Here is a 15,148-nt window from a genome sequence, read left to right as displayed (position 1 = left end):
AGAGTTTGCACCCCTGACCTAAAGACCAGGCCGCATGGACAGCCCACAAACCCAGTGGATTCACATGAATTCAAGGTCAGGGGAAGGCCCCTACCATTGGTGTGGGGTCTGTGTCTCTGCATCAGCTCTGGGTCTCCACTGCTCCACAAAGTATAGCTCAAATACAGGTGTGCTGACAGGGCTCCCCCAGTTAATGGGTGCCCCAGAGACACCCCCCACATACACACTCTAAGGAGAATCCCCAGGACCAGCGCTAGGGTTTTGAGCGCCTAGGCGGACGGCAATTTTGCCGCCCCGCGCGTTGGTCCCGCGGCTCCGGTGGAGCTGCCGCAGTGGTACCTGCACGCGGTCCACCGGAGCCACGCAAGCAGCCGACCGTCCACAGGCACAACTGCGGCAGTTCCATCCGAGCCGCGGACCAGCGGACCTCCTGCAGGCACCACTGCGGCAGCTCCATGGGAGCTGCCTACCCCCCCTCCAGTGGCACCCTGACCCAGGGGAAACCCTGGGCTGCAGTGGCGGCGCCCTGACCCAGGGGACACCCTGGGCTGCTGGCTGCTGTGGCGGCGGCGCCCTGACCCAGGGAGCTCCTGGGCTGCCGCGGCGGCTCCCTGACCTGGGGGACACCCTGGGCTGCCGGCTGCCACAGCAGCGCCCTGACCCAGAGTCAGAGCGCCTCTGCTGCAGCCGGCACCCTGGGGTTTCCCTGGGGGACCCTTTGGGCTGCCGGCTGCCGCAGCTGCGCCCTGATCCGGGGGACACCCTGGGCTGCCGCCTGTCTCGGCGGCGGAGCCTTGACCCGGGGGACACCCTGGGCTGCCGGCTGCCGCGGCGGCGCCCTGACCCAGGGTCAGAGCACCTCCGCGACAGCCGGCAGCCCGGGGTTTCCCTGGGCCAGGGGACCCCTTGGGCTGCCGGCTGCCACGGCTGCACCCTGACCCGGGGGACACCCTGGGCTGCCGGCTGCCGCGGTGGTACCCTGACCCGGGGGACACCCTGGGCTGCGGGCTGCCGCAGCAGCGCCCTGACCCGGGGGACACCCTGGGCTGCCGGCTGCCGCGGGGGCGCCCTGACCCGGGGGACACCCTGGGCTGCCGGCTGCCGCGGTGGCGCCCTGACCCAGGGTCAGAGGGCCTCCATGGCAGCCGGCAGCACAGGGTTTCCCTGGGCCAGGGGACCCCTTGGGCTGCTGGCTGCCGCAGCTGCGCCCTGACCCAGGGGACTCGCTGGGCTGCCAGCTCCCGCCGGCAGCTCAGACTCCCTCTCTGCCCTAGCAGCAGGGCTGCTCAACCATTTAAAAAAGAAGCACCCCCAAATCTCAGTGCCCTAGGCAACCACCTAGTCCGCCTAAATGGTTGCACTGGCCCTGAGAATCCCCACTGCAGAGGAAAGATCCCAGAACGAGAATACAGCCCGGGGATATACATTCTGTTACTCTGTGCTCTACAAAGCTGAAATATGTCTCCCATCAGCCCAGCTCCTCTCCATGAACTGATCCCACCACCCATAGAGTCTCCTTCTTGTGATCCAGGGTAAGGGAGGAGAAAATGTTGTCATAGAAGCCACTAAATCCCTTTTCCACGCAGAAATGTGCATGGTAATAAGGAGTGCAACAGGGCCCAGCGTTACTCTGTATGTTTCTCAGTCAAAGATTTAGTGAAAACACACAGAGCCATGGGCTCAGGACAGCTTGCTCTAGCCTCAGACTTCACAGTAAGGACACTAACTAGCTACCCCTTAATCAAAGGCCTCCCTCAGGCATTTCAGGGAAAGCTCAGCCTTACCTAGTCACTACACATAGAACTGCAGATGCCCCCAGCACATGGAACAAGTATATAGTCAAACACTTTGTGCTAATCTAGGTTTAACAAACAGGAGCCTGGGTCGTCTTGCTGCAGCTTTTTCTGAAAGGATAGAGACTAGATTCTTCTCTGTGCATCTGCCAGATGTCACATAGGACTGGCCTTGAAAAATCAGCTGTGGGGCAACCTTGTCAACAGTAAACAGCACTTCAGTGAGAATTACATAATCTGTATTGAGAGGTGCTATAGGCCTCCAATTCCTAGTGTCAGGGTGATTCCTCTCTCTGTAAAGCAGAGCGACGAGAGAATCGTTGCGAGGCTCTGTCACGGCTCTCCCCTCTCAAAGCAGTTTGGAAAATATTGACAAGGTCAAAACAGATTAACTCATGGGGGCATTTATAAAAGAGAGTTCTAACCCCCTCCTCCTCCCCCCGTCTCGGATTTACCAGGAGGACTCCAAGCAACTCCCAATTCCTGTTTGTTAATTGGAGCATGGAAAGCCATAGCTTCCCAAAAAGGGCCATTACTGAGAATCCCCTACCTGTCTCCTTGTCAGTGTCCTTCCCTTGCAAGAGGTTACTACGGAGATCACGAATAAGGTGCATTATCTTAGTTGCTAACACAAACTGACTTTTCAGGCAAACCTAGCTAGTTTCTATTTTAATTCAAGCCCAACGATGCTCAGGACAAGGTCTGCTGTCCTGGTGATGCTGTAATGGCGGCAGTTACATTGGAAACAAGGGCTCTGATACCCACCTGCACCTTGCAAGAGGCCCAGCTCCAGATGGTAGTGGGCAAAACTCTAAGCCCAAACCTCAGCACATGTTACAGCAGCACTACTGGATGTTCTACCTTACGGCAACTTCCCACAGCTGCATATAGGCTGCTCAGCAGCCCAGAATAGCTGGAACACTCGCACAGGCCCACCAGCCCCAACAGGCCTCTTCCCTCCCTGACCCACTCCATAGCAAATTCCTGTGCCACAGACTGTCTGGGGACGATGACACCGGGCCACTATGCCTGCCCTACGCCACCAAGGGAGTCCCTGCACCAGAGGAAATTACAAGAGAAAGAGGATTGAATGACATCCAGATGTGGGATCAAGATCTCACCTCCTCCTTGAAGGGTGTTGTGAAAAGATTTTCAAGGGATTTTGGTGCCCAACTTGAGACACCTTAAAGGGCCTGATTTTCATCCACCCTCTGAAAATCAGACCCTTTTATGGCATCTAAAGTTGGGCACTGTAATACGCTAACCATTTATGAAAACTGTAGCCGGCAACAAGAGATTTAGGTTGCAAATGTTGGAAAGGAATGTAAGAGAGTGGGAGGAGAGGCCATTTACAAATACCTAACACCAGTCAAAATGTATTCATGGATTTTTTAAAAAGCTTTCAATATAAACAGCCTTTTGTGGTTGTTGATTTCAACATTCCCCTGGGCTATCAGAAAACCCAACACGGTAGCACTATGCACACAACCCACCAGAAATAGAAAGTACAAGTGACCTGCCTGAGGTTTCCCTTCCCCCAAGCTGAGGAGGTCTAAAAAGTAAAACAAGCAGCAGCAAAGTGGAAAAGTAAAGGAGATTGCTTAAAATTCTTTCTGCTGTCGTCATCTGAGGTGATTAGCAGTAATGCAGGGAAAGACTTTCTAAGCCCCCCAAGCAGAGCTCCCTATAACCAGGGAAAGGAGAAATGCCAATGAAATTCATTAGAGATTTAGTTATGCTAATCTATCAAGGAGAGGAGCCCATGTCTAGAGTGCTGGTTGGAAGCACAAAGCCCTAAGATAACAAATCAGAAAGAAATAGGATAAAGTCCCCTTAGGTTGTTCTCTCGAAGATACATTCACAGGAGAGACTTTTTAAACAAGTTATTTTAAGCTCATCTTTGACTACTGATGATTCATTTTCATAATGGTCACTTAAAAATAAAAAGGGGGGAGGTGGGAGGGGTAACATACTGTTCCCCTACCCAAGTCTCCCCTGTAGCAAGACCAAGATTCCCAGGGCCCTTTGAAAAGGCACAGAGAGCCCAGTTCATGCATGGCAACAGGAATCAAAGGCTCTCCACGCATGGCAGGACCAGACCCACAATCTGCAAATGGATTTTAGCTGCAAATTTTCTCGGTGCCTTTCCAGAGCTCTGCTGAGAACACACTGGGCCAGCATTTCCACTGGTGTAAATTGGTGGAACTTCATTAGAGTTCCTGGTAGCTACTCCAGTTTCAGCTGGCCCACAATTCTTCTATCTTTCTATAATGATTTGAAAATCTCCCAAACCTTTCATCCTCAAGCAGAGAAATGATTCAACATTCAGGCCCTTGACTCCTGACCTAAGTGAAGCTGCCCAAATGTAAAAGTAAAACATAATACATGGTGATCAGAAAACTAGACAGTAAAAACATTAGCCTTGTGGAAAAGCACATTGTTCCTAATACAGAATTTATCAGGCTGACTTATAGATTTTCCTCTGCAAAATATGAAACCTGGATCCAAAAGGCTATTAACTCTGAAGAGATCCATTAAAGCCACCTGTCTGCAAACAGTATTTAAACGTATTGCATCACCCTGGATACTGTCATGTTCTTTGGCTATGACTTGACTCCAGGGCACACAATTAAAATTGCCTCCAAACTCTAAAATCCTTGACGTAAAGAAAATAATAAAAATGTTCAACAGCCTTGAACAAGGACTTTTCTATCAGCTCCAACCCAGAGTCCATAAATATTAATGAATCCATAATTAGCCTTTTTAAATAATGCATCCAAAATCAAACCTCAACCTGGTAATAAATCAGGCAGAGATTTTTGTTACGGGTTTTTATTTCTACGTCATGCCCATAAAATAAAATGCCACTTTGCTCAGCATCTCTACCCTCTAGACCAACACAATGGGCCCCCAATCTGACCACAGTTGATGCCACTTGTAGTTAAAACTCTTGTTTCTTTTACTGATTTATTTTTTTAAAATCACACCTGCTTTTTAAATTTGCAAAATAATGACATGCAACTTTCCCCAGCCCAAGCTGATCTAACGGTACTGAAATCTCACGACATGAAGGGAGACAGAGCTTTTGTCTGGGGTCAAGGTGAGAGAGAAAGTCCAGTTTTAAAACTCTCTTCACCCCTCGCTCTGCAAGGGAGTAAAGACAGACTAGATGATCATAATGGTCCCTTCTGACCCTAAAGTCTGAGTCATGTGACACATCTGCTCTTTGAAGAAGCGGCGGGCAGTACCAAATTGCCAGACATGGGACCGGCCTTACCTCCCCAACACAAAACACCTGGAGGGAGCATTTCTGTCTGTACATCAAAGCCTCAACTGTCTACCTCACAGTCCTGATTGCTCTGTTCTGATGCCCAGCCTTTATGCCCCAGAGGCCCTTCCCAATTCCGCCTGGATACAGACATCTCCCTGGCAGATAGGCAGAGATAGGTGTATTCAGGCTCTCCTGTTCACCAGCAGCCCCAGATGTTGAAGCTTGAATATTCACTGCAGGTTTCCAGGCACCATTCCGGGACTCCCGCATCTCACCTGCTTTTTCCCTGATCAAAGTTGAAAACTCAGCTTGTTTGATGAATTGTCTTTGAAGAGGCTTTTTGTAGCAGAGCTCCAGGCTGCCCCTATGATTTGGAGCTAAACTCTTCTGCAGGAAACTTTCCAACACACATTGCCAGACATTCACTCTGCTGGAATCATTGATCACCCTGTCTCTTGAATGCAGGGTTTCTGGCAGAACAGAACCACTCACATTCTTGATCTCTGAATTTTTTGCCCAAATACACCCCAGACTCTTCTCTAACTAAAGTTTGCATACTACACTTATTGCCATGTTATCTACGCATGGGGTATATCACCCATCACTGCATATCCCAACAGTCATATATCCCACCCCACATTTTCTCATAAGCATGGCTCAAAAGACATCGTAGATCCACATTTAAAGAAGGTTCCAAAAGAGTCTGGGTAGAAAGCTATCCATAGCTACTTCCACTTAGAAAACTCCTGGGCAAATGCCCCACCATATGCAGGATGTTCCATTCAGCCTTGCAGGAACGTCCCAACCTGCCATCCCTAGGAAAACGTAGGATTTCATGAGTTCTGCATAGCCAAGTCATTCCTGCCCTGCATGTTAACTGTTTGAAGGCGTAACAAGATGCGCAGCCCCTAAGAGAGGAGGTTGAGTCACAGGAATTGCTAAGGAATCTGCATTCTGGTGAGTATCCAACTTGTTCCTGTTTCTTTCAACGCTTTCCAAAAAGAAAATCCTAGTTTTCAAATGAGCTTCTGCTATGAGCAGCGACTGTAGAAAAGAGGCACTGTGGGGCAACATGTTTATTGTCTCACACCTGCTTCCAGGTCCAAGCGCTTCGTTTATAAGCAAAGAAACTGGCCAGGTGCTGGGGGCTATCTAACTGCCAGCATAGGCTCAGAATGTCACGCTTGTGGGCTCTTCCCTTCCCGGTTCTGCAGGTCAAGTCACGCCTTCACAAGACACCCTATCGTCTTGAATGCCACCTGTGCAGCACGACAGCCTTCCATGAGATTGCACAGGTGTGTCTGACTGGAACTTTGCAAACGGTTCTGTTGGAGAAGCAGCAGGAATGGACTCCCACTCCCTCTCTCTCAGCTGCACAACAAGGATGGGATGGATTTATGACTGTTTAGAGATTTCCCCTGTTCTCAGGGACCTTGGTCCAGTCCTTGCCCCCTCGCTACACCAAACTTTAGGGGAAGACCAGATGGCTTAGATTGCCAACAATCCTACCCCAAATCCCAATGAGCCATAGCACACAGCTAGCACCCTCTGGGCCTGTCTACACATGTTTCTTAGGTGCATAACTGGCATCTCTCCCTGCCTGCTTCTGCCTGCCTCCGTCACTCATGGCCTACTCTGACCCCTCCCCAGAACCCACTCACGCAGCCCAGGTCACTTACGACTGATGGACGCTGCAGTTGTAGAAAATGAAATCCACAGCAGCAAACTTCTTCCCAGTCTCCTTGGACTTCAAGTAGAGCTTCACCACCCGCTTGTCGCCTGCAAGAGAACAAGGTGCATGCACTGTTCAGAGAGGGGCCACGGGCACAAGGGACATGGATCAGAGAGAGGCCTATGGAACAGAGCACATGGCACAGCAGCGAGCAATCGAGGCCCGTGTGCAGGTTGACTGAGGCATGAAGTGATCCCAGTTAACCCCAAATAGCTAAAAAAATCACCCAGTTACTGAGATAAAAAGGGAGGGCTCTCCTTCAGGAAGCCTCTTGATTGGCTGGCAGGGCTCAGAGGACAGGCAAAGTTGCTCTGCACAATGCCCCTTCGGTTTCCTGCTCTGCGCAGTGCTGGCAGGTGTGGGGGGGGGGGGGCGGGGGATTGGAGGCACACGCGCCCTGGGTTGTGCTCATGGTAGCAGCAGCGTGAGGGGCTAAGGAGAGCACCCAAACCAGATACTGGAACAGTCTAGGCCAGCAAAAGAGTCTGGTGGAGTCTGCTGCAAAATCAACCTGTTTGGAGAATGCTCCAGTGCTAGGGAATGAGGTGCCACAGAGCCCTGTAGGGTACCGCAATGCTAGACTGACAGTTAGACGCTCGGGCCATCTACAGGCAGCTGTGCGCAAGAAGCAGGAGAGGGTGAGGGCAGAGCACAATGAAGCATCTACCCGTTTCTTAGCTGCAGTTTCCCCTCTCTTACCCACACAGCGTATGAATCCGTGCCTCCAGGAGCTGAGTTCTTGGCAGACTCCCCTGCGTGCCTGTAGTGGGGCAGACTGCCCCACTCCCTGGGAGGATGGGCTGTGGCAGGCCAGGGAGCCTGTGCAGCCCGGGAGCCAATCAGAAAAGGGCTTATGGGGAGCCAGTCAGGGCCAGGCTCACCCATATATAAAGGCTGCCCAGAGCAGGAACGGTCAGTCTGTCCCAGGCCTTTGACAGGGGAAGGTCAGTCTCCAAGGGGGAGACTAGCACTGAGGACAGCGCAGTGCTGGGCAGGCTCAGGAAGGCTAGAAGGCTCTAGCCTATAGCCGCCAGGCTGCAGGCCCTGAAGGGAAGGGCCTAGTGGGTGCAAGGGGCTGTAGGGGAAGCGGCCCAGGGGAACAGACAGAGGAGGGGAAAGAAAGAGGACAGCGAGGCTGACGCCAGAGGGTCCCTGCGCTGGGACCCAGAGTAGAGGGCGGTCCTGGGTCCCCCCCATTCCTCCTTGCAGTACACCCAGCCATTGGCTGTAGGGAGCGGCCATTATAGACTATGCCCGATCCCTGACAAGAGGGATTAGACTTTGGGGTGTGTGGTTGACTATGGTGGCTGGAATGTCGGACTGCTGATCATCGATCCCCGGAAGGGGGCCCAGATGGACTAAGGGACACTGCCGGAGGGCAGTGGCCTCGAAGAGGACGCCGCCGAGCAGGGAGCAACGCGGGTCCAGCAACAGCAGCGGAGAACAGAGGGCAGAACAACGGATGGGACACCACCAGGAGGGGGCGCTCCACTGGAATCGAGCTAATTCCCGAAATCACCAGCAGGAGGTGCCGCGGGTGGTGAGTCCTGCCCATTTACGGTGCCGCTATATGGGGACAGACTCTCTGCGTAACAAGTCACTACACCATTTGCCCCAGAAGGAGGAGTGGCCGGGCCAAATCTGACTGGTGTTGTGACCCCTTGCCCCAAGTAACCATGCCACTCACTGAAATTTGGCCAGCCCTCCCTCCCCCCCAACCCGCCCCAGCAGTGCCACTGGAATGTGCCCTTGACTCTGTCCCTGAGACAAGTGGCTGCCCAGTTACATGCATATACAAGAGTGCAGAGAACAGAAACAGTCTCTCCCACTGCTGCACATCCAGCTCCAGCGCTGCTGGATATGGAAAAGACCTGCTAGCTCACCCAGCCATCTCCCCAGGGCCAACGCAGGACTGATCCTGACAGGGCATTCCCTCATGTCTGGTCCAGGCCAGCTTTAAATGCCCCAAATGATAGGGCCTCCACATTGCTCTCCTGGGGAGACTACAGCACTGCTAATTTCATCCAGCGGGCAGGGATGGTGTGTGTCTGAATGCCCACACCCTGACCACATGTGTATTGACACACTTTACCCCTCTCCTCTATCTTGAGGCAGAGAGGGGGGCTGTCACACACATTTACGCTATAGATAGCTAGAAAGAGGCAGGGCTTTGAATGTAAGTTTAAAATATACAGGCTGGGGGTGGCTGAGCAGCCATTGAACTATTCCAGACATTCATGCCTCCTCGCTGGCTTCAAGGTCTACAGCACTATGGGAAGTGCAGAACTAAGTCATAAGGGGAAAGCCGGCAACTAGCCCAGCTCCTGTCTGCATGTGGCTTCCATGGGAAAGTCCTGCAAGGTATGTCAGGCAGCCGCTGTGAAGGTGACATGGACCAAGTGTGGTTCCTAAACTCACCCCTGCCCCTGGTGATGGGGATCACATCCTTTGCAGATGGAGAGCTACAGTAGATCCTCCCGTCTTCAATGCGGCTCTCGGACTCCGTGAAATCTTCAAAGGAGCAGTTTACCCCAGCGGAGAGATCTGGGACGTTCCAGGCCTGCAGAACCAGCTGGGGAAAGGAGGGAGAAATATCACACAGAGAATCAGCTAACAAGAGGAACTCATTAACAATCAACCAGACCAAGCCCAACCAACAGGCCAGGCCAGGCCAGGAACAGTACCCACATGCTCCCTGAAATCCAGCAGGTGAGCCTGGCCCCAAGTCCAGAAGCAAACACTCACTCATTCCTGAAAATTCCGGGGGCAAGGAAGGAGGTGAGATTCAGCGAGCACAAGGCCAGAAGGGACCATTAGATCATCTAGTCTGACTTCCTCCATAGACTCATAAAAGATTAGGTTAGAAGAGACCTCAGGAGGTCATCTAGTCCAACCCCCTGCTCAAAGCAGGACCAACACCAACTAAATCATCCCAGCCAGGGCTATGTCAAGCCGGGCCTTAAAAACCTCTAAGGATGGAGATTCCACCACCTCCCTAGGTAACCCAGTCCAGTGCTTCACCACCCTTCTAGTGAACTAGTGTTTCACTAATATACAATCGAGACCTCCCCAACTGCAATCTGAGACCATTGCTCCTTGTTCTGTCATCTGCCACTACTGAGAACAGCTTAGCTCCATCCTCTGTGGAACCCCCCTTCAGGTAGCTGAAGGCTGCTATTAAACCCCCCCCTCTGCATTTCATCAAGGTACCTCTGCACTGAGCCCAATAACTTGTGTTTAGCTAAAGCACTTCTTACAAAAAGGCATTCAGTCCTGATCTGCAGACGTCAGGAGATGGAGAATCCACCACTTCCCTTGAGCGTCTATTCTAATGGTTAATCACCCTCACTGTTAGAAATGTGTGCCTGATTCCTAATTTAAATTTATCTGGCTTTCACTGAAGCCATTGGTCGTTCTCATGCCTTTCTCTGCTAGATTAAAGAGCCCTTTAGTACCTGTTGTTTTCTCGCTGTGAAGGTACTTAGACATCATAATCAAGTCACTACTCCAACTTCTTTTTGATGAGATAAACAGACTGAGCTCTTTAAGTCTCTCTCTCAATAAGGCATTTTCTCCAGCCCTCAAATATTTTTATGCCTCTTTTTCTGCACCCTCTCATTTTTCAACTTCCTTTTAAATGAATGCAGTATTCCAGTATTGGTTTCTCCTATGCCGTATACAGAAGTGGAATCACCGCCCTGCCCCTGCCCACTATTCTCCTGTTCATGTACCCAAGGACCGCACTAGCCCCTTCTGCCACAGAATCACTGTGAGCGCTTGTCTGGAACTGCCTGTCCACTCTGACCACTAACTCCCTTTTGGAATCCCCCATTCCGCAGGAAAAGCCTACACTCCTTAGTCTAATATGCACAGCTCTGTATCTGGCTATATTAAAATGCAGTCTGTTTGTATGAGTCCAACTTACCAAGTGATGCAGATTGCTCGGTCTGACTGCCCTGGCCTCACCATTAACCACTCTGCCAATCTGCATGTTCTCCATACAGTTTACCAGCAGTGATTTTTATACCGACTTCCAGATCACTGATGAAAATACTGAGTAGTGTTGAGTTTGTCCCTGCAGAACCGCACTAGAAACAACCCCATTTGATGGTGAGTCCACACTGACAACTACATTTTGAGATCTGTTGGTTAGCTGTCCTTATTCCATTTTGCATGTGCTTTATTGGTACTATATAGTGCTAATTTTTAATCATAATGTTGTGTGTTACTAAATCAAATGCCTTACAAAATCTAAGTATATTACATCTACACAGTTACCTTTGTCAACCAAAACATGCAATCTCATCAAAGACTGGATTCAAGTTTGTTTCACAAGACCTATTTTCCATAAAACTATGTTGACCGGCATTAATTATATTCCTATCCTTTCACTCTTTATCAGTTGAATACCGCATCGGTTTTTCCATTATTTTGCCCAGGACTGATGTCAAGCTAAGCAGCCTGTAGTGAAGCAGGTCATCACAACAGCCTTTTCTGGTGCACCTTTTTGAATATTGGCGCATGAGCATTTCTTCAGTCTTCTGGAATTTCCCCCTATATTAACAGAGATTTATTAAACTCTGTCATCAGTGAGCCAGAGATCTCCTTAGCCAGTTCTTAGGTGCTAGTTAACTGAGTCTGCTGATTTAAGAACGCTTATCCCTAGTAGATGCTATTTAACAGCCTCATTAGTTACTAATGGACTGGAAAGTACTTCATCAACCTCATGTGATACGAGTACATCATCCTGCTTCTTTCCAAATACAGAACAGAACGATTTATTGAACAGTTCTGCCTTTTCTACAACATCATTAACAATTTTACTAGCTCCAGGATTTTTTTTGTTTGATATACTTAAAGAAATCCTTATTAGCCCTAGTCCTGCCAGGAATGGCTTTTTCCCTGTCTTTAGCTTCCCTTATCAATTTTCTGGATTTCATAACTTGTAATTTATAATTGATCACTATCTATTTACCATTTTCTCTATTTGTTTGATACTAAATTATTTCAAATTGTTGCCTTCACTTTGCCACAGCACCAGAATGAAGCTAGCACAGGTGACACTTATACACCCCCAGGCTAAGTAGCTTACCGAGACCTCAGACATAGTGACCGATATGTTCTTGGGCTGGACGGTGAGCTGGACGCACTGGCGCAGGTCTGAGGCAAAGCGCTGAGGCTCATCAGCTCGCTCACATCGGTCCTTCCGCGAGCAGCTGCAGAGAGATAAAACAGCCACAGTGAGGACAAGGAGAATCCCCCGAGCTCAGAGCCAAGCACTACCCAAACCTGTGGGAGGGCTAGTCACAGGGAGTTACTGCTACAGTGAGCTTTACATAGAGGTCAGAGCTTTACCAGGGTGGGATGGAGAATGGACATCACGTTACAGACAGGCTCAGGAGCCCTCCTAAATCCCTGAACAACTACAGCCAATCCCAGAGCAGGTGTTTGGAGAGGATGTATCACGCCCACCAGGCTACTCTAGCCCTGGGTACCTCCCACGGCTCTCTCCCAAGGCACCCCAGCCAGCTACTCCAGCCTGTGTATGCCACACAACTCTGCCGACACACCCCACTCCAGCACTGCCGCATGCCCCTGGATATTCTAAACCCCTCCCCAGCTCTTCTGATGGTGCTCTCGTCTAATCGTGCGGTGGCCTGGGGTGGCCTGAGAAATTATTTTCCACTTGTACCCTAAACCCTGCTATGGACTCAGGTTTTCAGAGGCTAGTGCACTAACTTAGTCCCTTCCTTTCTCCCTTCCCTTGCACCAATATCAACCAGCTCCTCCATAACATGCTGAAGCTCCCCCATCTTTCCTCTATGCTCTAAGTGCTTCTTCTCCCCCAGTACATCACCAGATCTCTCAGAAAGCAGCTCTGGAATTACCAGCTCTCATGACATGGGGGCCATTCCCCTACTCTGCTGCCCCTTCCAGACACACTGCTTCCCCTTAATGAGTTCAAAGAACTTCCCTTTATCTTCAACAACATTATTGCATTATGGGAAAAGTTTGATTAAGTGGAGGGCAAACAAAAAGAGAGATGCCTGGACGCATGTCAAGGTCCTGGCAGTGGTCTGGGTGATTTATCCCCTGAGCAGATGCCAGTGCCACACCGTACCTCGAAGACCCCGAAATAAGCTCTGTCCCAACCCCCACCCCCACACCTCTCTGAGGGATCATGGAGGGAGACGGCAGTTCAGAGTTTAATTAAACACTCTGTATGGCTAGAGAGGCAGAGCTTTGCCAGGGAGACACACACTTCCAAGGTGATTTTCAATTCCAACCCCCAAAAGAAAATCCCCAACTTTGTGTTGGTTTTTCTACCTTTCAAGCCATTTTCCCATCCCTCCTGCACATGGAGCTGAGCTGTGGGATCCTGGCTGCCAGGTTAAAGGCCTTCCCACCCAGCTGTCCAGAGCAAATTACAGCCCATTAGCACCGCCCCTTCCCTACGGGTGAGGCATGACTGCCTGCCTGCGATTTGCCTCTGAAACACTATGACTTTCATTCCTGTCAGACACAGGTGGGGAGTGAGGGGAGAGTCAAGGCCCCTGTGGTTTAGCCTCTCCGCCTATGCAGGCAGCTGTGCCGGCATCACTGCTAACCACAGGTGGCTGTGGCTGACCACATGTGCACCACAGCGGGATGTCCCGCTGCTGTGGGAGCTATTGCCTGGCTCATTGGGTCTGACCTGAAATCTACCCTGGGGATAGGGAGAGAGGCATCAGTTTTTGCCCCTTGGACAGCATGAGGCCCAGCAAGTCTGGAAAAGGAAGGTCCAGGTGAGGCCCCCGGCCAGGAGTTCACTGGCTCCATTCAGCAGAAATTCCCTCGGATTGCCCCACACCCCATGTTTGGGTCTCTCCTCTCCAATTTCCCTCTGCTTCTTGCCTACCCCTCCCCCTAACAGGCCCACTACAGCTTGGCTGGAAGCTTGAGGGGATGGCTCACCACACTATGGCTCAGGTGTGTAATGCCTCAGCTCCCCTCACAGCCACTGAGACAAATCCCAACAGGCTCAGCTCAGCCTTCTGCCCTTCAGAGCTTGGTTCCATGCAGGTTACTGCATTGGGTCCTGCAGAGTGGAGACACTGAGCTCCTGCCTGCTCCGCATGGCCATTAAAGATCCACTGGCACACTGAGAAAGAGCAGGGCTTTGTCCACGGGGCACTGACTGCTGCCCTCCACGCCTGAGGCGCTGCATTTTGGCTGCACTGTGCACACGAGGTGAGAGGCGCAACATGTAAAAGGCAGATTATTCTATTGTGTCTCTCACCCGCTGTCTGCACTTGCAGCCCACTTTCACTGCTAAGGGTGCTGGCACATAACACGGTCTTGGCTCTGTGCAAGTCTGACTGTGCCTGCTGCCTCTCCCCAAGCTGCACCATCACACGACGTGCAATAGCCCAGCCGGCTGCCTTGGCCACTGACACTGGCTTCGTGTTGCCAGCGGGGAGCTGAGGAACAGGACCTCTGAGAGGTAAAGGTCCTGCTTTCCACAGGCCTCCTGAGTAACAGAGAGGTTAGCTCCAGTACTTCTGGCCTAGAGGCCACAGTGAAATCGGGTACATTTGCATGTGTGTGAGAGAAACTGGTGTAAACATCACAGCATGAAGAGACGGGCAGCTCCTATTAGCTCCCTGAGTCTGTCGCCCACTACAGGCTTAGCCCCACTGTGCATTTCTTAGGAGCAGGTGTTGCTGGAGGCAGCGTAGGAGACTGAGGCCAGGGCCAGTGTCAGGACTCGCTCTCCCCATGCTCTCTGCCATCCATGCTGCAGAGTGACTCCAAGGCTCTCAGTCCGTGACTGCTCTGTTAAGCTGTTCACAAGCAGGGTACTTAGTGTCTGTCATGGTGGGAGCTTTGTGCTGTGGGCACCGGTCTGCTCAGGACTGGGCTGAGCCCCAGCAACTCATTTCACAGCAGGCTCCGAACCACCATCAAACCACGTCTGGTCACAAAGGGGAAAGTCACCACAGGGGTGAAATCCCCTGGACTCCACAGGGCTAATGAGATGATCCAGTCTCCAACACTGCAGCACCCTGCATGCCCCAGCAGCCGCCAAGCCCAGAAGGGCTGGAGAACAGCTGAGCAAGGGGGGCAGGGGAGAGCTTCTCCATTGCCATGTGACCTGCATTAATGTGTGCTGCAGGGGGATGGGAAGCTCCTGCCCATCAGGGAGGGAAGCTTCATGTCTAATCCTTACCCACCCAGCAGATCTGACACTCAGAATCCTCCGTGTGCTAGATGGCTGGCGACTCGGAGCGGGCTGCCATCAATCACCCTCGCAGCACCACTTCATTCCAGGGGACACAGCACAGCCGGAGAAGCCAAAGAGAGACAGCACAA

General features: G+C 51.4%; 1 protein-coding gene across 2 annotated transcripts in view; it reads right to left on the bottom strand.

Annotated features, from left to right (window-relative positions):
• The window catches only part of PLXNA1 (plexin A1), a 284,958-nt gene that overhangs the window by 126,402 nt on the left and 143,408 nt on the right, over nt 1-15,148 (bottom strand). For both annotated transcript variants that reach the window (XM_032784344.2, XM_032784347.2), the window contains 3 exons: nt 11,889-12,012; nt 9,215-9,368; nt 6,744-6,843 (listed from right to left, as the gene is read on the bottom strand). In XM_032784344.2, coding sequence (XP_032640235.1) covers nt 6,744-6,843; nt 9,215-9,368; nt 11,889-12,012 — 378 coding nt within the window. The remainder of the gene's footprint in view (nt 1-6,743; nt 6,844-9,214; nt 9,369-11,888; nt 12,013-15,148) is intronic.

This window comes from Chelonoidis abingdonii, chromosome 17 (assembly GCF_003597395.2).
Source record: "Chelonoidis abingdonii isolate Lonesome George chromosome 17, CheloAbing_2.0, whole genome shotgun sequence".
Classification (NCBI taxonomy): domain Eukaryota; kingdom Metazoa; phylum Chordata; order Testudines; family Testudinidae; genus Chelonoidis; species Chelonoidis abingdonii.
Note: the sequence above shows the minus strand (reverse complement) of the source record. Positions and strands in the feature narration are given on the sequence as shown.